This window comes from Ranitomeya imitator, chromosome 3, assembly GCF_032444005.1.
Source record: "Ranitomeya imitator isolate aRanImi1 chromosome 3, aRanImi1.pri, whole genome shotgun sequence".
In the NCBI taxonomy this organism is placed as follows: domain Eukaryota; kingdom Metazoa; phylum Chordata; class Amphibia; order Anura; family Dendrobatidae; genus Ranitomeya; species Ranitomeya imitator.
In genome coordinates, this window is record NC_091284.1 from 772,810,559 (window position 1) to 772,834,997 (window position 24,439).

The 24,439-nt window shown below is 43.3% G+C and overlaps 1 protein-coding gene across 1 annotated transcript in view; it reads right to left on the reverse strand.

The window, feature by feature from the left end:
* Positions 1-24,439, reverse strand: part of ZC3H12C (zinc finger CCCH-type containing 12C) — an 80,117-nt gene that overhangs the window by 13,382 nt on the left and 42,296 nt on the right. Inside the window, exons 2-4 of the mRNA XM_069759074.1 lie at positions 16,773-17,527; positions 3,760-3,899; positions 2,257-2,491 (exon numbers count right to left, since the gene is read on the reverse strand). Coding sequence (XP_069615175.1) covers positions 2,257-2,491; positions 3,760-3,899; positions 16,773-17,527 — 1,130 coding nt within the window. The remainder of the gene's footprint in view (positions 1-2,256; positions 2,492-3,759; positions 3,900-16,772; positions 17,528-24,439) is intronic.

Below are 24,439 nucleotides of genomic sequence, written 5' to 3' on the forward strand. Positions count from 1 at the left end.
AAGAATGTTTCCTTTGAAAAGATGTGTAAATGGCATAAAGAATTGCTGCATGTAAATGCTCATGTTAAAATCGCATTGCAATCAGATAGCAATCGCACTGCATTGGGATGTAAATCGAATGCTAGGTGTGAGAAATCGGATTGTACTCGCATGACACTCGTGCGACTCTCGGCAGGGAGACTCGGACCGATTTTTCATACGTTTAGTGTGACTCCAGCCTTAAAGGGAAGATATCATCAGATAATGAACTATTGATTATTTTTTTGTGTGTTAAATGTCTTTTTTTCCCATATCACAACCTCTATTACCCCCTTAACCCATGGAGGTATTTTGATTTTTGCGTTTTCGTTCTTTGCTCCTCTTCTTCCCAGAGCCATACCTTTTTTATTTTTCGGTCAAAATGGCCCTGGAAGGGCTTGTTTTTTTGTGGAAATTGACAGTGGCATTTAATTGGTTAACAGCCACATGTGGATCGTGATTCCACCCCCGGCTGTTGTGGACACATGTCAGCTGTATAGATCAGCTGACATGTGCCCGGAAAGGCGGGGAGTCCGACATCGGTGTACATTTAGGCACGATGTCGGAAAGGGGTTAAAATTAAAGACTTGAAATCTTGCAATTTTTACACTGATCTTTTTTTTTTTTTCTTAAGCCTTTGTTAATGTGTTGTTTCAGGAAACAACAGGAAGTTAGGTGGTGGTGATGGCGAACTCAGTCGAGGGGTTCAAGAGAGGCCTGGATGTCTTCCTGGAGCAGAACAATATTGTATCATACAATTATTAGGTTCTGTAGAAGGACGTAGATCTGGGTATTTATTATAATGGAATATAGGCTGAACTGGATGGACAAATGTCTTTTTTCGGCCTTACTAACTATGTTACTATGTTAATTAGCCAAAATGAACAGACTCTGACCCAATAATTTCTATTTAAATCTCTAATGTGTGTGCAAATGTCAGGAAGGGGAGCAGGGTCTCCCTAGATTCTGCTCCAGCTCTGATGCTCCTGAACCCATGACTACCATTCACCTGACCACTGCGGCCACTTATTAGTGGTCATGTTCTCTTGACCCTACTCGAATTCACCTGAGGCCACTAAATGGCTGTACGGTCAGGAGACCATGATCATCAGTCAACTAAACTCTATGACAATTAGTTGGTGGTCATGGCATGTTACCCTGCAGGCAACTAATGGCCATATAAGTGACTGGTGGGAAATGTGTCTTGACCCCACAGGCAGTCACCATAATGCTGCAACCACTGAAAGGGTGCAGGTTCAGGAGACTACACTCACCAATCACCTGACCGCTATAGCCATTGGTTGTCTGCAGGGTCAGGATATCATGACGACCAGTCAGTCAGCTGACCGTTGAGACCATTTATTGGCTGTAAGGTCGGGGGACCATGACCACCAGTCACTTTACCGTTGAGGCCACAGATTAGCTGTAAGGTCAGGAGACCATGACCATAAATCACCTGAACACTATGGCCATTAGTTGCCTGCAGAGTCAGGAGATCATTATCACCAGTCAGTCATCTGAGTGTTGAGGAGACTGATTGGCTGTAAAGTCAAGAGACCATGACCACCATTCACCTGACTGGCTGAGGCCATTTATTGGGTGTAAGGTCAGGAGACTGGTGGTCATGATGTCGCCTCATGATGTCAGTGCTGGAGCAGGGAACTGATTACAGGGGAGAGCATAACTTAGCTTTTTTTAATGGCATGACTCCCAAATGTGAATTTTAAAATAGATCGGAAAATCCTTTTACAGCTTGTGGATTATATATGCCATCAGTCCTTATCTTGTCAAGAAAGTCCAACCAAGAAGATGTGAAGGTTACAGAAAGCCACCCAGAAGCTGTAGTTCCTATTTGTTTTAGAGATGTTCCTGTGTGAGCCTTAGATGTCCCAATTTCGGACATTGCAATATTACTATGGGTAAGGAATTCCCCTTTTCATAAGCCGTTGAATATTAGCAATCAAAGATATGGAAAATTAGCTAAGGATCCTAGAAAATATATGGGGCCGTACATGCCTCCAATGCTTCTCTTGCAGGTAGATAGCCATGTGGTGGCCTCATTTTAGTCTTTACTCAGTAGCTACTCCATCTTTATTTATACCCAATTTCTCCCAAACCCGAACCAGCAATAGGTCCTAGAAGACGAGCTCAGACACTGCCCAGATACATTTTTGTAAATCCTCAAAAATGAAGTATCTGTAAAAAAAAATGTCTAATTTTGTAGGACAAATGACTTACTTGTCGTTGACAAATGAATACATGAGCAGTCTTTCATCAATGAATTTCTTCCACTCGGGCTTCTCATTTGCCAGATCCCTATAGTTATCATTTGACACAATGATGCCATCGGACTCAAATGCCAACTTCACTATGAAGCGATCATCGTAGCAGACCACTCTCCGGCCCTGCACACGCCGAGATGGGGTAAACACCACAATTTTGTCCTTTTCTAATTTCCGTAGGATTTCTTGATCTGGAAAACAACATAGTATTTCAGGGCAATGATCTGCAAGGATTCTGCTTCTGTTAATCAGATACAAATCTGTGCGTGATCACCTTTATTTGGAAATATGCACCTTGATGTTCCTCTATTATTCTTCCTGGAAACATAAATTAATTGACAACTAGGTATTCGCATTGTCACTGTCAGCACCGATTAGACAATTTCCAGGAGGCAAAATAGAGGAATGAGCACAAGTATTCACTCAATCAGACATGACGAGAGAGTGCACAGACCACTTTTAAAAGTGACTATACTTTTTAAGAAGACCTGTCCCTTGCCATAAATATGCGTTTTTTTTTTAATGGTGTAAATTCTGCTGTTCTCCTGAATCTGGAGTTGTTTTTCTTTTGTTCGTGACCTCTCTGATCCTGAGATATTGCCTGCTCTTCCCTATATAAAAAGCTAGTCTTTTTAGCCAAGTGGGCATAGTCCTCAAGAAGACTCCTATAGGGAAGAGTTAAGAAAACCGCCCACTTGGTTACAAAGACCGGAATTATATACAGGTAAGAGAGGTTCATATCTTAGGAATGGAGAGGCATAGAAACAAGAGAAAAACAATGCCGAATTCAGGAAAACAGCCATATAAATATATTATATATTACGGCAAGTCACTGGTCCTCTTTAAACATTTTTTGTTAGAGTCTCTGTTTAGAAGTGTGGATTGGAAGGGATCCAGATCATGAGATCTCCGCTGATCACTGAAACTAAGGGAATGAAATGCTTAGCTTATGCTCAAATGGCAAGCAGAGCGCAGACCCATAGACCTTCTGCGGAACTTCTGTTCAGACTTGAGCATAAATTGAGCTCTTCCTTCCAAAACCATCTGTGATCGACACTACTAAACACAGTTTATAACATCAAAAAATGTTTAAAGGGTAGTAATTTTAACTAAAATTACTAGTAGGCCATTTCCCAGAGAAGCATTGCATGGCCTTTAAGTCTCTTTACTTTTACTTGGCACTCTCCATAAAAATAAACTTTTCATCCAGCCAAAGAAGTTCTCCGGCTTTGCCCTGATGAGGGGCAAACACACCGAAACACGTCTGCAGATTGAGTTTTTGTTTTGGCTTCTTATCCTAAGCCATGTGACAAGGTCTTTACAGAGTTGATATTGACTTTTAGGATTGCTACTTCCATTAGGTGGAACTAAAATTCCTGACCTCTTCTTCTCTGAAAAGGCTACAGTCACTTTAAAATGATCAGTTTTAAATTTGGTGGTGTTTGATATTATTACTAACCTGTAATTAGAGCATCCGGTCGAGACTGTTCCTTCCGCCAGGCAGGTACAAACACTGTAATATCTTTATGGCCTCTATCTTGGAACCAGGTAACGGCGAGTTTGATCCCACGGCAAGAAAATACTTCTTTATTTCCATGACTGAAATAGGAAGAAGCTAATATTAATGGATGTGGTATAACGACCTTGGTCAGACTGGACTATACAAGGACAAGAGAGTCTTCTTTTGGGATCCAGATTCAGTTGTGACAATGGGAATCAAACATAAATAAGGCCACTGAGGCAAAAACTCAAAAAGGATTGTGTCTGGTATGACAATCCAGCAGATCCCAGGAGGAATAAAATTCATTTTCTCCCAGGAGCCGCTCTTTCAATACAGCAGTCAGGCACCTTTCTAACCATCTTAACCAACAGCGTAACCCTATATCTGCAGGTAAATAGCTTTATTCAACGTGACTGACTTTTCTAAATAGTCTTCATTAAAAAGAAATGAGTCTTTAAGACCTTTACCGGGCTGAGAGATTTTGCAAAAATGTTACAAATCACTCATGGCTCTAACTCACTTCTTATGGCTCTTTCTGCTCTCCCTTCCTGTCTTTCAGTATTACAGATAACGGGAGCGAGGGGGTTGAACATAGATGTCCACAGAGGGGATAAGGAGGAAAGCATGTACAATCTCAGAGAGGGCAGGAAAAACAGGCTATTGAAAAGGAGGAAGAAAAGGGGAATTAAATGCAGGATAATAGTTGTTTTGAGAGAGACATTCCCACAAGAGAAAACTCTGAAACTTGGATCCGGCTGTATACTTTATATCTTGGGGTCTGAAAACAAATGAAGGCGTGAACATAGCAGACTGATATGTAAAAATCAAATCCATACATGCCAAAAGATGTCTATAGCCTATAAGAAAAGCAGAGCAGGAAAGCATTTGGCAGAAAGTTTTCTGTGCAAAATAATGTAATTGAAACACTGGAATATAGCTTTATGAAGGAATGAAAGAATTATTGCAGCTGATTGAGGACGCATATTGGTCGCAACATCCAGACTTAAAAGGGTTTTCTCATTGTTATAAATGAATAAAAGTGCTTGTAAAAATAAGCAACTTTACAATTTCTCACTGATTTAAAGTCCTCTGCGAGAATGGAGTGATTTTTGCTGCTGATATTTGCTGCAGTCTGTGTCACAGCGCGGTAGCGGAAATCGTCTCCTTTTACACCCTAGCGCTACATGAAAGTGTGGGACCTGGCTGGGTGTGTGGACTTGTGCTGTGAGGGCATCAGGCCCGTGCAGGCTGCGTGTAGCCAGGATCATAGCTTCCACAGTTCAATAAAGGTGAACGTCGTTCAAACATGGAGTCTTTACTGAATAATAACGGTTATCTACAAGGGATAGCGGGCACAAAGTCTTATGGTCGTTTCCTCTATGGTATAAAGCATTGTTCCTCACACTGAATCCTTCCTCTGTAGTTCTTCTCCAGGAATTTGCAGACACACTATTTTGTCCTACGTCGCTACAATCCAGCCTGAATGCCAAAGTCCTGATTAGCAAGTCTCTTTAATTGCTCAGTTGTTCCACGTTCTATTTCTTCCACTACTGGCGCCCTGGATCTACCCACAGGACCTCCACTAGTCACATGAACTCAGTCCTGTTTAGGCTGGATACCTTTGATACCTCGGGGTTCATGACTTGGCGCCTTATCCACGGACCCTTCTCCAGAAGGTCACTATGACAGTCACTTCTTCTTTAGGATCTCACTTTCCCTGGCCTTTAGTCTCCTTTTCTGTGGATCACCCCTTTCTGGCACAGCTCACTTGAGACTCGGACTAATTAACTACGGGAAGCAGTCACTTGCCCTTACACTAAGCCCCTTCACTATGGGCTAGTACCAAACATTAACACTATCTTACCCTAGTGTCATTACCTAAACTACAGTTAACTATCTATCTATCCCTATACTACCAATCTTATACACTATACATTCCATCCTGTATATTACAAATATACATTACTTTGTACATAACACAATTCACATGACACAATATATACAAATGCATGTAAAGGAGCTGCGGAGACACCATCACGTGTTTCTCAACGAAGGCAGTGAATAGCCAGGCCTTTCCCCAGGAAGGAACAACCAAGGGAAGGGCAGCATCGAATAAAGGAAAACATCCAATAAAGGAAAACCACCTATGCCAAGCATGGTATCCATCCACAGACAGCTGTTTCGGGGTTTTTGCCCCTCATCAGTGTGGAGTAGGAAACTGGCTATCAGGAGCAGTGCCTAGTAGAAAGTCTATAAAGGCACGGATGATTGACCTTGTGGAGACCTCCACGAGGTCAATCATCCGTGCCTTTATACAATATATACAAAGACGCAGAACACTATCCACACACAATGCGATTGGTCTGTTCAGGGGGTAGGAACGCTGCAGCACAGTCCACCATCCTTACATATCGGTGCTCGCTACATCATTTATATACACCTTCCCACCTGCTCGTTTTCCATTTATCCGCACCCCCTTTTCTTTGATTGACAGCTCTGGCTTGATAGAGTGAGAAGGGTGGAGATAGATGGAAACCAAGGAGGAGGGAAATTGTATATAAATGATTGACCCCACCATGAACCACCGAGCGCCTGTGCTTGGTTTGAACAGTCATTTGGTGCTGACAGAGACCCTTTAAAAGTATTGAATAAAGCGGAGCTGCGATATCATCTCACAGACAAAAGGGCATAAGTTCAAAAAACCTCACAGAAAAGGAAACAGCCTTACGGACACCAGGTCAGATTACCGATGCGCTAACGGTGCGGAAGATGCTGCTACTTGAACTGCAATACCAGACACCAGACATAGTCATGGACAAGGGTGGCAGCGTTCCCAGTAAATTAACCTTTTACTGAGGCTATGGTGGTGAGATGATCATTAAAAAAATTTGGTCAATTTGGTCACAGAGACGTCAGAAAAAAAAATTGTCAAAACATACCTGTCAATCAGTGTCATTATTATGAGTCACTTCTCCTTTCTATAAAACTCTCAGCCATTTAGAAAACTTTCTCATCTGAAATCACCTCTTGTAATCCAACACTTGACAAAAGGAAATTACAAGAGCAATTTCAATGTAATGATTTCTTGTCTGGAGTGGGATCTCTTTGAGAACATTAGCAATTATCCCAATGACTGCTTATCACATGCATTTCTATTCAGAGCTGCCCAGGGAATTGCCACAATGGAAAATAATTAATTGAACACCATGCGGATATTATAGGACATTTTCCTCAATACTAGAATTTCATAATGTCAGACAATAAGTTCCTTACAGGTAGAAGATGTATGACTTAGAACATGTATGAATTAGACTAGAATTGGACTGGAAGGTAAAGGAATAGAAAACTACTATAATGCTTCGGTTTCTTTTAACATTCACCCCCATACTACTTTATTTCTTCCCATCTCCTGTATTCCCTCCACCCAGTAAGGAACTAGTCATTTCTTCCTCCATCCTCCCCAGCACTATTCCTCCACATAGAATCCTTTTTCTCCAGGTACACACGGCCACATCATGACCTATCCAGCTCTCACCTTCTAAGGCAGAGGTCCCCAACGTCTCTGACCTTGAGAGCCACAGTCAGCTCTGAGAAAGGGTCGCGAGCCACATCCAGCCTTGAGAGAGGGTCGTGAGCCACATTGAGCTCACTGCACCCTCAAAATAGTGGCAACCAAAGCCCCCATTACAGGCATAATGTTAACCAAAGCTTTTCCACAAAAATCAATCACCACAAAGCAGTATACAAAGATCCAATGGTTCCTACAATATCCCCCATTCAGTATTCTCCTATAAAGCACTCCCAAGACAGTGTCATATCCAGCTTCAAACACCTCCTCTGACAGGTGGTGTCATCTTGTCTCCAGCGAACCATACTTAAATCATCTCAAAACCCTAAGACCAGTAGATGTGCACGCAGATCTGCTCTTCTGTGCAGGGCTGCTCACAAAATTCAGGTGTGCTCTTGATACCTATTTGCTAGAACTGGAGCTAATGACCAAGCTGACAGACAGCCGCGAGCCACAATTCATGGGTCCGCAAGCCACATGTGGCTCCCGATCTACAGGTTGGGGACCCCTGTTCTAAGGGTATGTGCACACGTCGAAAGCTCCTCTGCGGATTTTTCTGCAGCGGATTTGATAAATCCGCAGTGCAAAACCGCTGCGGTTTTTACTGCGGATTTATCGCAGCTTCTATTGCGGATTCATCTGCGGTTTTACATGTGCAGTTTTCTATTGGAGTAGGTGTAAAAACGCTGCGGATTCCGCACAAAGAATTGACATGCTGCGGAAAATAAAACTCTGCGTTTCCGCACGTTTTTTTCCGCAGCATGTGCACTGCGGATTTCGTTTCCCATAGGTTTACATTGTACTGTAAACTCATGGGAAACTGCTGTGGATCCGCAGCTACGGAAACACTGCGGATCCGCAGCAAAATCCGCAACGTGTGCACATACCCTAACTCTCTGTTTGCTGCTCCTCATTGCTGGCGACGTATCCCCTAATCTCGGCCCTCCTCAACACATCCCCATACTCATTTCTAATCCCCTGCCACGATACTCTACACGTGTTTGCAACCATAGTAACCTCATACCATTCATCCAGCCCCCACTCCCCCGGTCCCTCTACCTGGAGCACTATGGAACGCACACTCTGTCTGCAATAAACTGCCATTTATCCATAAACTCTTTATCAATAACAAACTCTCCTTCCTCGGCATCACTGAAACCTGGCTCACCCCCTCTGACTCAGCCTCTCCAGCCGCGCTTTCCTATGGTGGATTCCACCTCTCACACCCCTCGCCCCAGCAACAAACGTGGTGGAGGAGTTGGCTTGCTCCTGTCCGATACCCGCTCCTTTACCCCAATTCCACTACCACCCTCTGCTACTCTTCCCTCGTTCGAGGTGCACTCTGTCCGCATCTACTTCCCCTCCAACCTCCAGCTGGCTGTCATCTACCGCCCCCCAGAACTAGCCATCTCCACCTTTCTTGACCACTTCACCACCTGGCTACTTCATTTCCTCTCAGCCGACATCCCCACTATCATAATGGGTGACTTCAATATCCCCACTGACACTTCGACCTCAGCCGCCTCTAAACTTTTATCGCTCACTGCCTCCTTTGGTCTCACTCAATGGTCATCTGCAGCCACCCATAAAGATGGCCACACATTGGGCCGCATCTTCACCCGCCTCTGTTCCCTTACTAATCTCACTAACTCACTCCTCCCCCTGTCTGACCACAACCTACTGACATTTTCTTCCCTCTCCCCTCCTAGTGCGCAACCTCTACTCCACAAACTCACTCACCCTTGCAGAAATCTCAAACACCTCAATCTACACTCACTCTCTCAGTCCCTTCTCCCTCTTACAGACATAGCTTCCTTCCATGACACAGATGCTGCTGCCACTTTTTATAACACTACAATAACAGCAACACTCGATTTGGTCGTCCCGCTCATGCATAGCCAAACTCATAGAATCAACAGGCAGCTTTGGCTAACCAGCCTGACAAAAGAACTGAGATGGGCTTCCTGGGTCACTGAACGGAGATGGAAGAGATCTCGTTCTGCTGAGCACTTCACTGCATACAAGAAGTCCCTCGCCAGCTTCAAGTCCACGCTCACTGCCGCAAAACAAACTTACTTCTCATCTCTCATATCCTCCCTGACTCACAACCCTAAACAGCTCTTCAACACTTTCAATTTTCTACTCCGTCCCCCAGCATCTCCTCCCTCCCCTCTCATTTCTGCTGAAGAATTTGACTCTTTCTTTAAGCAGAAGATCTATAACATCAGACAAAGCTTTGGCCTGCAGCCCCCAATGCCCCTCCTCTTGACTTCTCAGCCCTGTTCCAAAGCCAGCTTCTCCACCATGACAGACGATTAGCTCTCCATCCTTCTGTCAAGATCACATCTCACCACTTGCATGCTTGACCAGCATCACCTCATCCTTAACCTCACAAAAGTCTTCATCCCAACCCTAACACAACTCTTCAACCTCTCACTTACAAACGGTGTCTTCCCCTCATCCTTCAAACACGCATCAAATCAGACCTATCCTCAAAAAACTCTCCCTCGACCCATCCTCTGTGTCCAGCTATCACCCGATACCCCTTCTCTCTTATGCCTCAAAACTACTGGAACAGCATGTCCATCTTGAACTGTCCTCCCACCTCTCCTCCTGCTCCCTCTTTGACCGGTTACAATCTGGCTTCCGACCACATCACTCAACTGAAACTGCCCTAACTAAAGTGACCAATGACCTACTAGCCGCCAAGAGCAAGTGACACTACTCTGTCCTCCTCCTCCTGGTCCTGTCTTCTGCCTTCGACACTGTGGACCACTCCCTCCTGTTACAGATTCTCTCATCTCTTGGCATCACATACATGGCCGTATCCTGGATCTCATCATATCTATCAGACCGAACATTCAGTGTCTCCCTCTTCTGCACCACCTCATCTCGCACCCTGTCTGTCGGTGTTCCCCAAGACTCAGATCTAGGACCCCTACTCTTCTCCATCTACACCTTCAGCCTGGGACAGCTCATAGAATCCTACGGTTTGCAGTTCTACCTGTCTGGACCTGACCTCACTTCCTTACTGACCAAAATCCCACAATGTCTGTCTGCTATTTCATCCTTCTTTTCTGCTCATTTTCTAAAACTGAACATTGACAAAACAGAATTCATCATCTTTCCCCCACCTCACTCTACCCCTCCACCCGACCTATCCATCAATGTCAATGGCTGCTCACTTTCCCCGATCCTGCACGCTCGGTGCCTCGGGGTGATCCTTGACTCTACCCTCTCTTTCTCTCTTTCAAGCCACATATCCAAGCCCTTGCCTCCTCTTGCCGATTCCAACTCAAAAACATTTCCCGGATCCGTGCATTCCTTGACCATGAAACCACAAAAACACTAGTACATGCCCTTATCATCTCCCGCCTCGACTACTACAACCTCCTACTCTCTGGCCTCCCCTCTAGCACTCTGGCACCACTCCAATCCATCCTAAATTCTGCTGCCTGACTAATCCACCTGTCTCCCCATTACTCCCCAGCCTCTCCTCTCTGCCAGGCCCTTCACTGGCTTCCTATTGCTCAGAGGCTACAGTTCAAAACACTAACAATGACATACAAAGCCATTCACAACCTGACTCCTCCATACATCTGTGACATGGTCTCCCACTACCTACCTACACGCAACCTTCGATCATCTCATGATCTCCTTCTCTACTCCTCTCTCATCTCTTCCTCCCACAACCGCATCCAAGACTTCTCCAGTGCTTCCCCTATACTCTGGAACTCTCTACCCCAACACATCAGGCTCTCGCCTACCACGGAAACCTTCAAAAGGAACCTGAAGACCCAACACTTCCGACCAGCCTACAACCTACAGTGATCCCATATCTACTGAACCGCCACATGACCAGCTCTACCCTCTCCTAGTGTATCCTCACCCATCCCCTGTAGACTGTGAGCCCTCGCAGGCAGGGTCCTCTCTCCTCCTGTACTTGTGTGTGCCTTGTTTTACTCATGTTTATTGTACTTGTCTATATTTGCCCCGTTCACATGTAAAGCGCCATGGAATAAATGGCGCTATAAAAATCTACAGTACAGACCAAAAGTTTGGACACACCTTCTCATTTAAAGATTTTTCTGTATTTTCATGACTATGAAAATTGTACATTCACACTGAAGGCATCAAAACTATAAATTAACATATGTGGAATTATATACTTAACAAAAAAGTGTGAAACAACTGAAAATATGTCTTATATTCTAGGTTCTTCAAAGTAGCCACCTTTTGCTTTGGTGACTGCTTTGCACACTCTTGGCATTCTCTTGATGAGCATCAAGAGGTAGTCACCAGAAATGGTCTTCCAACAATCTTGAAGGAGTTCCCAGAGATGCTTAGCACTTGTTGGCCCTTTTGCCTTCACTCTGCGGTCCAGCTCACCCCAAACCATCTCGATCACCGTCACTGTCCTGTTGAAAAATAAATGATGGTCCAACTAAACACAAACCGGATGGAATAGCATGCCGCTGCAAGATGCTGTGGTAGCCATGCTGGTTCAGTATGCCTTCAATTTTGATTAAATCCCCAACAGTGTCACCAGCAAAGCACCCCCACATCATCACACCTCCTCCTCCATGCTTCACGATGAGAACCAGGCATGTAGAGTCCACTCCATCCGTTCTCCTTTTCTGTGTTGCACAAAGACACGGTGGTTGGAAATAAAGATCTCAAATTTGGACTCATCAGACCAAAGCACAGATTTCCACTGGTCTAATGTCCATTCCTTGTTTTCTTTAGCCCAAACAACTCTTCTGCTTGTTGTCTGTCCTTAGCAGTGATTTCCTAGTAGCTATTTTACCATGAAGGCCTGCTGCACAAAGTCTCCTCTTAACAGTTGTTGTAGAGATGTGTCTGCTGCTAGAACTCTGTGTGGCATTGACCTGGTCTCTAATCTGAGCTGCTGTTAACCTGCGATCTCTGAGGCTGGTGACTCGGATAAACTTATCCTCAGAAGCAGAGGTGACTCTTGGTCTTCCTTTCCTGGGGCGGTCCTCATGTGAGCCAGATTCTTTGTAGCGCTTGATGGTTTTTGCAACTGCACTTGGGGACACTTTCAAAGTTTTCCCAATTTTTCAGACTTACTGGCCTTCATTTCTTAAAGTAATGATGGCCACTCGTTTTTCTTTACTTAGAATTTGTATTATGGTAAGAAGAAAGCAGCTAACAATCTACTCAGTAGGAGTATCAGCTGTGTATCCACCAGACTTATGCTCAACACAACTGATGGTCCCAAACCCATTTATAAGGCAAGAAATCCCACTTATTAAACCTGACAGGGCACACCTGTGAAGTGACAAACCATTCCCGGTGACTACCTCTTGAAGCTCATCAAGAGAATGCCAAGAATGTGCAAAGCAGTCATCAAAGCAAAAGGTGGCTACTTTGAAGAACCTAGAATATAAGACATATTTTCAGTTGTTTCACACATTTTTGTTAAGTATATAATTCCACATGTGTTAATTCATAGTTTTGATGCCTTCAGTGTGAATTTACAATTTTCATAGTCATGAAAATACAGAAAAATCTTTAAATGAGAAGGTGTGTCCAAACTTTAGGTCTGTACTGTATAATAATAATAATAATAGAACAATATTCTTGAAGTTAATTATTTCTGAGTTTTTTTGATTGAGTAATCAATAACCCAACTGATTTACATTGCAGGAATATCGCGATCGAGTTCCTAGGAGCGCTTGTTTCACGATAATCTTGCAGTGTAAACAAGCTGTCGATCACCAGACAAATGAGCAAAACGCTGGTTGAAATGATCTTTTGGTTTAGCCAAAAAATCATCAATCTTGGCAAAGCATAGTCTTTTTAAACAACATCCTCCCTCAGACCATTCTGTCCTCCTCCATTCTCCTCAAGACCACTCTGTCCTCCTCCATTCTCCTCCATCCTCCTCCAGACCACTCTGTCCTCCTCCATTCTCCTCCAGACCACTCTGTCCTCCTCCATTCTCCTCCAGACCACTCTGTCCTCCTCCATCCTCCTCCAGACCACCCTGTCCTTCTCCATTCTCCTCCATCTTCCCCCAGACCACTCTGTCCTCCTCCATTCTCCTCCATCCTCCTCCAGACCATTCTGTCCTCCTCCATTCTCCTCCAGACCACTCTGTCCTCCTCCATTCTCCTCCATCCTCCTCCAGACCACTCTGTCCTCCTCCATCCTCCTCCAGACCACCCTGTCCTCCTCCATTCTCCTCCATCTTCCTCCAGACCATTCTACCCTCCTCCTCGTTCCTCCATCCTCCTCTAGGCCACTCTGTCCTCCTCCAGGCCACTCTGTCCTTCTCCATGTTCCTCCATCCTCCTCCAGACCACATTGTCCTCCTCCATTCTCTTCCTTCTACAGGTATACGCGCTCAAAAATGTATTACAGATCGTTCAGTGCGTATCTGAAGCGCAGTATGCTTTTATGCTTTTGTAAACCAGGTTAATAAATGACCGCAGATGGGTAAAAATGTTGCAGGTCAGCGATCGTTTAACACAGCACATCACACGGTGCAAATGGACTTTCAGTTACAAGCCTCATAACATGGTTGCCATCATAGGCAGTTATCTCGTCAAATACATTGTGGTATGGATACACGTAGGTAGCAAACACTTAAGACCGGCCCAGGTTATGTGGTGTCCTGCTGAAGGGGGCACTAAAGACGGCCTTGCACCTGAGGCTTGGGACTACCAAACTGTAATATTTGTGTCCCACTGTTATTCCTTTTTGTATGGAGCACGTAGTTCATCTCTGCTTGTTAGTATTATTGGAGCACCTCTGTATTTTCTAATCATTCTGCTCTTGCTGTAAAAAAAAAAAATCAACTCTGAATGCACTTTTTTTTATTAACAGTAGTACTAAGCAGTGTAGATGTGAATCCAGCTCTGGGATTAGCTATCTAAAATCTGCACCATCTGCTTTTACCTCTCCTCTCCCCTCTTCGCAGAATATAACAGGGTGTGTAAACTAATACCTCACTGGGTTGCCAGTCTGTATGATGTTGAGCAAGACAGATTTTAGAAGGATATTAATTTTCTTTTCAGAACGGATAGTGAGTAAAGGTGGCAGGGTGAAGTGGGAGACATGGCTCATAAGTAGAGAAATAGTCAAATTTCTAAGAAACAGACAATCGCCGCATTGCAGTGTTGCAGCTGTCTTACAGCTGTAAATCATGCAGCCGCAGGGACTCGAACATATCCGAGCACGCCCAAGATACTCGGATAACACCCGAGCATGCTCGGATAAAACATTATCTCAGCACGTTCACTCATCACTAGTTAGGAGATAACTCACAGATTGGTATACGTCCAACCACTGGAGCACCTGCATCCCTATAAGAATGGAATGGCAGTGCGCATGCTCAATCCGCGATCCATTTGTTTCTCTATGGGCAGCCACCAAAAAAAGGCATGAGCACGGCGCTTCGCCATCCTATAGAGAATTAATGGAGCAGTGATTGAGTATGCAAACTGCCGCTCCATTTTAATGAGGATGAAAGTGTGCAGGTCTCTGCTGAATTGTGCAGGTCTCAGTGGTCGGCCATAGACCCCTTTAAAAAGGTTGTCCACCTCCAGGAAATTGAGCTCCAAACTGTGTAACATACCGAAAATAACAAATACAGCAGGTAGTCACCCTCCCTCAGTTCAGCGTTGGCTTCCCACCCGTGCTACGGTCCCGGTGTTTCTGCAGCAGCGATGACATCATATCACCGAGTTTAACCAAGGTTGGCGGCACTCACCACTAAGCTCAATGACTGGCTAGGGAAGTGATGAGCGCTGTTGATATGATGTCATCACTACAGCCGAAACCGGCAAGCAAATCCTGGACACGGGGAGGGTGAGTACTTGCTATGAATATTTGATGTGTTTTACATAGTTTGATCCCAACTTTCCTGACAGTGAACTACCCCTTTTCGCTATGTGTGTAATTGTTACACTATATTATTTTCGCACTATCCTTATTTAGTCAATCAAGTGGAAGTGCCATGTGGAATAGATCAGAGGGGGTTGACGTATCGTACACAGGTCTATAGGTAGGCTCAGACGTGCAGCATAATTTGCAACAATCTTTCTTTAGAATAGGAAATAGTAAAGCAACTTCCACACTTTCCTATAACGCCATCCAATTCTGAATGACATATAATGCAATAACAAAGGGACGCTGCACCAAGTAATCCTCATGTCATCTGTCAGGTCATAGGATATAAAAGGTATAATAGTCTATAAGGACAGGTCAAATGTACACCAGACAGTGCTACACGGGGAATATTTTCAATGTCAAGTATCCTGACCTGGAGATAAATTATTTGCAACCCAGTATCAACATTGTCATTAAAGAGTTACTAAACTTTTTTTTTCCATTTAATTATAACTATTGATCAGTCTTTGGAAAGTTGTCAATTTTTGTAACTCACTCCATTACATTATCTTCCTTCCTTTTCGCATATTTAAATGCTGAAAGAACTGTTTATACGGCCTTGTTCATGCAAGCCTATTGCTGTTTTGAACGGCAGGATTAGCAATCATCCGTTCTCATTTGTGAGCTCCTCTGCTCCCCTCACCCATTGCTTAGAGAGGGATAGAGTTTGTCATTTTGTGACTGAGGAGTGGACCAGGGAAGACCACTCAGAGGTGCAGATATTTATCAGACCTTCAGGTCAAAACAGCTACTCTAAATGCATGTACAAGACAGTTGAAACAGCCCTTTCATCATGGAGTTTGGAAGAAAAGGAAGCAAGTTAATTACAAAGACTAATCAATATTTAAATTTAAAAAAACACATTTATTTACTCTGTAATAATGAAAATTCCCACTATCCGAGCAGTCTAACAGCAGTTAAACCTTTGGTGCACCCCCTTGGGTGGTCCCCTCTGGTCCAGCATGCATAAGGCTGCAAATATGTTTGTGCTTCAAGGTCTGAGCATTTGCCGCAGGTCTCCAGACCTGAGCTTCACAGCCTTAGAGGCATGTAGGAGACTACTGCGTATGGCTCAGGGGACCGGCGGCCAGTCCGTTCATCTCAGTCAATGCTTAGACCATGAAAGACGGATGTGTGAAACTAGCCTAAGATATAAGGGAATGGACATTCTGTCATAGAACACCTAGTCTAGATAAAGTGATGGTCCTATTAAATAAGTAGGGGATCAGAAATGTCCATTATAACATGGATAAAACTTCCTTGTTCTGCTGATCGGTGCCTATCTCAGCATTCGGACCCTCACTTATCAATAAGTTATCACCTATTCTATGGATGGGTGCTAAGTTGTTTCACTGGACAACTCCTTTTAGTTATACACAAAATAACATGAAGTGGTTATCATCTACCCTTGTGTCCACACATCTCGTGACCTGTACCAGCATTTTTGAGCTTGTACATGTTGTGTAGTAGTCACTGTATCACTCACCTCATAGCAACATTGCTCCCATCAATTACAATTGGTCTTAGGTTTTCACTGTCATCTACTCCCTCCTGATGAAATGGGGATTCGGGTCTTTGAGATTCGAAAGAAGATGTTTCCCGTACAACAGTGTTACTCACGGTCCCATTTTGCTCAGTCTCGCTCTTGCTGCCAAGTTTGACAAGTTCCCCCAGAATGTCATTAATTAAAGCATTTGTACCCAACTTGTTAAGGACAAGAAGAACCTGCTCTTCCGAGTATCCCAACTTAAGTGCAAAGTCCAATTTTGTTTGGTATTCTTTTATGTCGTCCGGTGGCTTTTTTATTTCTTTAGTGCCCGTTTGATCATGTTCAATCTTAAGGTCTTCTAGAATCTCATTTCTCTTTAGTATGTATGGCTCAATGCAAGTTGAACGACAGAGCTGTCTATGCTTCTTGGTCACCCGGCAAGGTTCTGCTACGAGTCTACTGGTCCGCTCAGACTCGTTATCAGAATTTGTGCTTTCTTCCGAGTCACAACTCGAACTACAGGTCTCCTCAGAGGCTTCTTTATCTGAATCATCCTTCCTGGAATTAACTTTATCCATAGTTGGCTTCCGCAGAATAGTCCACGGCACAATTGCACTTAAGTGTGTCTCACCGGTCTCTGTGTAAAGACGACCAAAGTTATGGCCAAAGTCATCTTTCAAGCCCATGAAGCCGGCACATGTGTCCAACTCCACCTTATTATTTCTGAAGTCTTGATAAAATGACCTAAATTCCTGAAAATTAAAGAAAGCATAAATTAGAAGTATAGTAACAGGATATTTCATATTGTAGTTTGGCAGCGGTCATCGAGCTGGTATGGATGGTATGGATAAGCGTAATAGCAGTTGTATGAGAGCTCTGCTGCCTGAGGTTTTCAAAGTTCCCTCTGTCACATAAAAAGACACTAGTATTATAAATGTTAGGTGCAAGGCTCAGATACAGTTTTTGCATTGGGGCCCATGATTTAGGAGAACCAGCCAAAACTATATGATCCCCCAACTAATTTATCTTTGAAAACCCATGCCAACTGTAGTCATACATTCTTAAAAGCCTCATGTCCATTACCAATTTTCGATAGGATTAGCCATTTCATCATGTCAATTCATACAATCTCCTTTTTCATGGAGAAGACTGGTAGGAGGCCATGACCTTGCTCCAGTGGCTAGCATTTCTGAAAAGTAAAACGATCATGCTTACGCACAGCATCCACAGTGGCCTTCTCTATAATTGTCCTACTGGTTTTCCAATGATCCTCCCATTATGTTAAATTCATTACAAAAGGAGCACAAGAGTTTTGAAAAGGGTTGGCGAGTTTGGTCAATCAATTATTGGATAACTGGTCTTCCAGCATGAAGCTGGTTGACTAACGTCTCACAGCTGTGGGTCCTAGGTCCCAAGAATGCCTATTTTTGCTGTAAAAAAAAACCAAAAGAGCAGGCAATTCCTGACAACTTCCTACAAAAACTTAGTTGTTTCAGGAGAACTTGCAGCAGAAGGCCTGATTCTGCCTCTAGCTCCTTCATAGAATTTTAAAACCACCAGCTGTCTTCTCCTATCTCAAGAATGGGAAAAGCTGTCTTCACTGAATACAGATTTTATCCATTAACTGAAAGTTAAAAATTAATCCAGGAGATGAAATAAGCAGATTTCACTAATAAGATATATTACAATGTTGGTTATTTTCATGTGTACTATTGATTTATGAAATACAGCTTCCAAAGATGGTTCCTCTTTAACTACAGAACCTATACATTGGGGTTGGTGGGGGTGAACCCCAATCATCAGTTGACCATTCGTGGGACAATCGGGCCCTTGAAATTGAAAAAATGTTAATATAACGTACTAAATTATGGTGGAATCGTGCCTTTTTGGAAAAGTACATTTCCTGCAAACTTATCCCTCGTGGTTTGAGAGTACGTGCCATCCCGGCATTTCCTGTGGAGGATGAGGATTTCATTCTGCGGTGGGAGGAGGCATGCAATAATTGTTCGTTTACACTAATGCAGCTGTTGGTGGAGTTAGACTCAAAGAAAATCAATAACTTTGATCATATGATTGATGAGGCTCAGAAAAACCTTAGAGGTGACTGTTTACCCGACAAGATGGCCGGTCTGGAATTGAAAATTGAGAAAAACTTACAACTATGTGTGGAAAAGATTCATTAAACACAAGGTGTTAAGATGCAAAGGGATGTGAAAGATTTCGCTAATAAGAACGTGTGTCATTGGAGGAAACTTAATGTACAAAATTTACGACCATCTCGTGCTCCATCAGCTAGTTCACTATCCAATATAAGTGACTCCTCTGAATGGTCCAATTCATCTATGACGACTCAATCTGGCTCCCGCCCTAATCGTATGAGAGATGCAAACTTCCATCCCTATAGACGCACCCAGTACAAGTCATCTGACCGTAAGAATGCAAAGGTAATTAATTTAAGTTCCCATGTACTTACAGTGAGTGATCTTTCGCTTCTAAGCAAAGCGCTTACTTTTTCTCTTAAATCTCGGTTTGACACCTTCTCTGCAATTAAGGACCTCCACCTTTTCGCCAGGTCACTTCTGTTTAAAAGGTATTTCTTTGACCCTCATCTACATACTTTGTTCCCCACAGAGGAAGAACAGAGGAAGAACAACTAGCCCTCCAGGATTTGGAGGAGCTCCATGCCGAACATCAATTGGGCGAAGGAGGTAAGATCCCTCCTTCAATTAGGGTTAAATCCAAGAAGTTCCCCCCTTTTGCCACCTGCCCTAGTATCGATCTCTTTGTTCGGGTTGTCTCTGAGGATTTTCTCCATATTCCTGGGGGGGTCGTCCGCGACAACCTGACCAGAGATGAGCGTGCTAGATTGGACGTCCTGAGGGCTCTCCCGGAGGTAGTATTTAAACCTGCCGACAAGGGGGTAATATTGTGATTTGGCCAACTTCTCTCTACGAAAAAGAAGCATTTAGACAACATAACAACAAAGCTTGTTATAAGCGCCTCACATTTAACCCCCTTTCGGCATTTACTGGGCAACTTGTTAAAATTCTTAATGCCGCAGTGGCTAATGATGTTATCACCAAAGAACTTGCATCGGCACTTCAGGTACAAGAACCTTTAGTATCTACTATGTACTTGTTGCCCAAAATACACAAAAGCCTGGAGAGTCCCCCAGGACGTCCAATCATTTCTGGGTCAGGGAACTTCTTGGAAAACGTCAATTGTTGGATTGACTCCAAATTGAAACCCTTGGTTGAAAGTAGGCTTGAGCGAAACGGATCGGACAAATTCAAAAGCCGCCGACTTTCGTCAAAGTCTGGTTTCATGAAACCCAACCCGATCCTAGTGTGGGATCGGCCATGCGGTCGGCGATCTTCGCGCCAAAGTCGCGTTTTGTATGACACATTTAGCGCCATTTTTTCAGCCAATGAAGGAGCGTGGGCAGAGTGATGACATAGGTCTTAGGGGTGTGCCTATCGCCATCTTATCGCTTGTGTGCTGTAGTAGCGATTTGCAATGTGCAACACCAGCTTTTCGGTGCAGGGACGGAGGGGAGAAAGAGAGAGAGAGAGAATATTTTTACCGTTGACTTGCATTGGGTTTCGTGTTTCGGTCGAACCCCGACCTTTTGCAATAATCGGCCGATTTAACTCGACTCGACTTTTGAGAAAGTCGGGTTTCGCGAAACCCGACTCGATCTTAAAAAAGTAAAAGTCGCTCAACCCTAGATGAAAGTCTTCCTTCTTTTTTACTGGATACTGGTGAGTTCTTGAAGAGGATGGATGGTCTGTACTTGGAGAGTGATATGCTGCTGGTGACATTGAGTCCCTGTATACCAGTATTAAACACAGCGATGTGTTGATGGCAACTAAATACTATCTTGAAATGTCAAACCTACCGAGAGGGATCATCTGTCTTATTCTTGAACTCTTAGAATTTTCACTTACTCATAATTTTTTTATTTTTAAGGGGTCCTTCTTCCTGCAGCTCCAGGGCACTGCCATGGGTGCCTCATTCGCACTGGCATATGCCAACTTATTCCTGGGGCTGTGGGAGAGAGACCTCTCGCTGCCAGATCAGTCGTCGATGTGCCGCATCCCCTTTTGGATACGATACATCGACGACATTTTTCTGATCTGGCAGGGTACTTCTGATTCTTTGCAAGAATTTGTCAATTTGATAAATACAAATGATAAAAACATCTTTGTTACTTACCAGGCTGACAGAGATAGAATCAATTTTTTGGATGTTACGGTATGGAGAGATGGGAACGATATGATACAGACTACAATATTTAGGAAAGAAACCTCCACCAACGGCTTGCTTCATGCCTCATCTGCCCACCCCAGATACATGATTGATTCCGTCCTCACTGGACAATTCCTTCGATTATGTAGGATTTGTTCTGACAATGAGGACTTCGAAGTTAAAGCTAGAGATCTATGTGAAAGGTTTTATGAGAGAGGGTATGGTAGATGTACCATTAAACGGGCCTACCATAGGGCCAAATACTTGACGCGTCAATCTTTATTATATGCCCGTGGTGTCCAGAAAAATACCTCTAATAAAATACGTTATGTGACAAACTACCATGCCCAATTCTCTCGTATGAACCAATGCCTTGGGAAAGCATGGCCTATATTACTCACTGACCCCATACTTAAAAATATCCTCCCGGAGACTCCAAGTGTGGTTATTCGGCGGTCATGTAATTTGAAGGACTGCCTTGTCAGGAGCCACTATCAGGTGGACACGGGCTCCAGATTTATTGACGGGGTGGGGCCTAAGAATGGATGTGTTCCTTGTGGACGGTGTGTCGCCTGTCCCAATATAGATCGCATTGATACATTCAGGAACTCTTCTGGGGAGAGGACATACGAGATCAGGAAACATATTTCTTGTACTACTCGTAATGTGATTTATTTTGCAATGTGTCCTTGCAAATTAATTTATATAGGGCTCACCATGCATCAATTCAAAGTAAGTGTGCGTGAGCATGTATTGGGCATTGAGGCGGCCGCCGGCCATGTCGACACATCCACGCTTTGGACCCTGCCCCGTAATTTTAAATTGTACCATGACTGTGACAGCACCATGCACAGAGTCCGTGGGATTGATACTGTGGATCCTGGGATTCGTGGTGGGAGGGTCAGTTCCAGATTGGCAGAGAAAGAAACCAGATGGATCTGGACATTGGACACAGTCCATCCGAAAGGGCTAAATGAAAATGTAAGTTTTGTACCATTTTTATAGATATCACTGATGATATGTACGCATATGTTCTTGTTTTTAATTTTTGCGTTTTTATTAGCCCCTCTAGTCTCTCTTGTTCCGTGTTGAATTATGAAATCCATGGACACCACTGGCAACATCGTATTGTATTATGACTTTGGTAATTTACATCCAAGATTTGGAACATGTCTTCCTGCAACATATCATCTACTATCTTTTGGCCCTACACATCTAGATTCAAGATATGGGACATCCCCTTTTTTGCTCATTTACAATTTATTATATATTAGCTGTTGTATATGTTATATTCTTTTGATTTTTTTTATTCTTTGTATCTTTAGTATTTTGAGGTGATATATATAACAATTCTTTTCCTGTAATATTTATACTCTTATGCTTTTGTATCTGCATTATTGTTTATATTATCTCATTGTATGTTGATTCTATGTTCATTATTCATTGCCTTGATATGATGCTTGAGTCATTAGTTATATGGGTATACCCTATGTATAGGTTTTGTCTTAGAACTGCAGGTTGTTGCCTTGTAATACTTTGACCTTACTTACGCGGCTGAATCCATCCCACGGCTTTACAGCAGCAGTACGCACGCGCGCTATGATCTCGGCTCCCTCGTTGGCTCGCGGCGTTTCTCCGTGTCATGGTGACGATCATGTGATATGACGTCACGCGGCACGTGATGCCGCCGCCGTGGCATCCTGTTACCATAGCGCTGCGCGCATCACAGGAAGCCGCTGCATCATAGTGGGACGTTACTTTAGATGTTCAGCCGTTGTAGATTTGGTGGTGCACACCTGCTGCGGGTTGTCTAATTCACTCACTATGCACTGATTGGCTCCAGGGGCTTTTTATACTCCTACTTCCCCTTCCATTGGCACCCCTTGAGAAAGGCTATACCGCCGAAATGCGCGTTGGGGAGGACGCCCACAGTGATTCCCAGCTTTCACCGGTAATGTTCGCAGTCATTGTTGCTGCTCCGTGCTATTTACTTTATTGTTGCTGTGGTTAGTTACGCTACAGGCTATATGGGCAAATGTGCAATAGATATTGATTGATGTTACCACTATTTGTATTTTTTTGATTGGTATTTCTATTACCATTGCTTCTCTGTGGGCCTCCTGTTCTTGACATGTGCGAGTGGGTGTATCCCCCCCTCTTCCTTTGTGTCATCTATGCCTGGCTTTTCTAATAAAATTATATACTATTTATGTATTTCATCTTGGAAGTTTTTTGTCGTGTTTTGTTCTTTGTGTCATAGAACCTATACATTGTATTGTGGCTGATAATTTCCATGACGTATATTATTTTGCTTGTATAGGCTTAAGACAATGACACATCAGACATATTGTACAAACACAACGGGCTCTTGGGAAACATCCACTTGCGTCCAAACCGGGGACTACGACAACTAATTGTACCTAATTAGGAAGCTTCTCCTATTAGAATTATCCTGAGGTTTGGCAGATTGCAGACATTCCCACTGCCCTTGTCAGTTATGGGAAGGCTGCAGATGGCTGGGATGCCATAGACTACGGCTTTCCATTTGTATATCTGACATCTGTGTGACAAACAATCACTGTGGGACCTGATGAGTGTAGCCATCGCTTTAACTAATGGGTAAAAATCTACAAAAATTTTGAAAAAAATCCTTGCATGTTTTTAAATATTTTATCTGACTCTGCAATAAAAAAGTTGATTTCATATTTTATATTTTTTTACTGTAATCGAATATAATCTCAATAACATCTACTGCATTCAATGATTTTTTTTATATGACCTATTTTTTTTATCACCTATTTTTATATGCCATGTATTTTTTGGGCAGCACGGTGGCTCAGTGGTTAGCATTGCAGCGCTGGAGTCCTGGGTTCTAATCCCACCTTGGACATCTGCAAGGAGTTTGTATGTTCTCCCCGTGTTGGCGTGGGTTTCCTCCGGGTTCTCCGGTTTCTTCCCACATTCCAAAAGACATACTGATAGGGAATTTAGATTGTGAGCCCCATCGGGGAGAGTGATGATAATGTCTGCAAAACTGTAAAGCGCTGCGGAATATGTTAGCTCTGTATAAAAAATAAAGATTATTATTAAGATTATTATTTTGCAAATTTTTGTCATATTTTTTTCATATTGCAACTTGTATAAAAATAAAAAATAATCAAAATAAGCAAGCTTTCAATTTTGACACTTTCCACTGAGGGTTTTTGTTTTTTTCTTTTTAGAGTTTTCAGCAGGTTCTTTATCTTCTGAGGCAAGATTACAATGACAGCTAACACCTCTATACACAGCTGATAACAGGATCCACCTCTCACAATAGTCGATGTCACAGCTGACCCTGCTCACTTTCCCATCACAATGACATTTGAACAAGCTCATTAGATGTTTCAATGCAAAAGAGAGGGTTGGGTTATGTACAT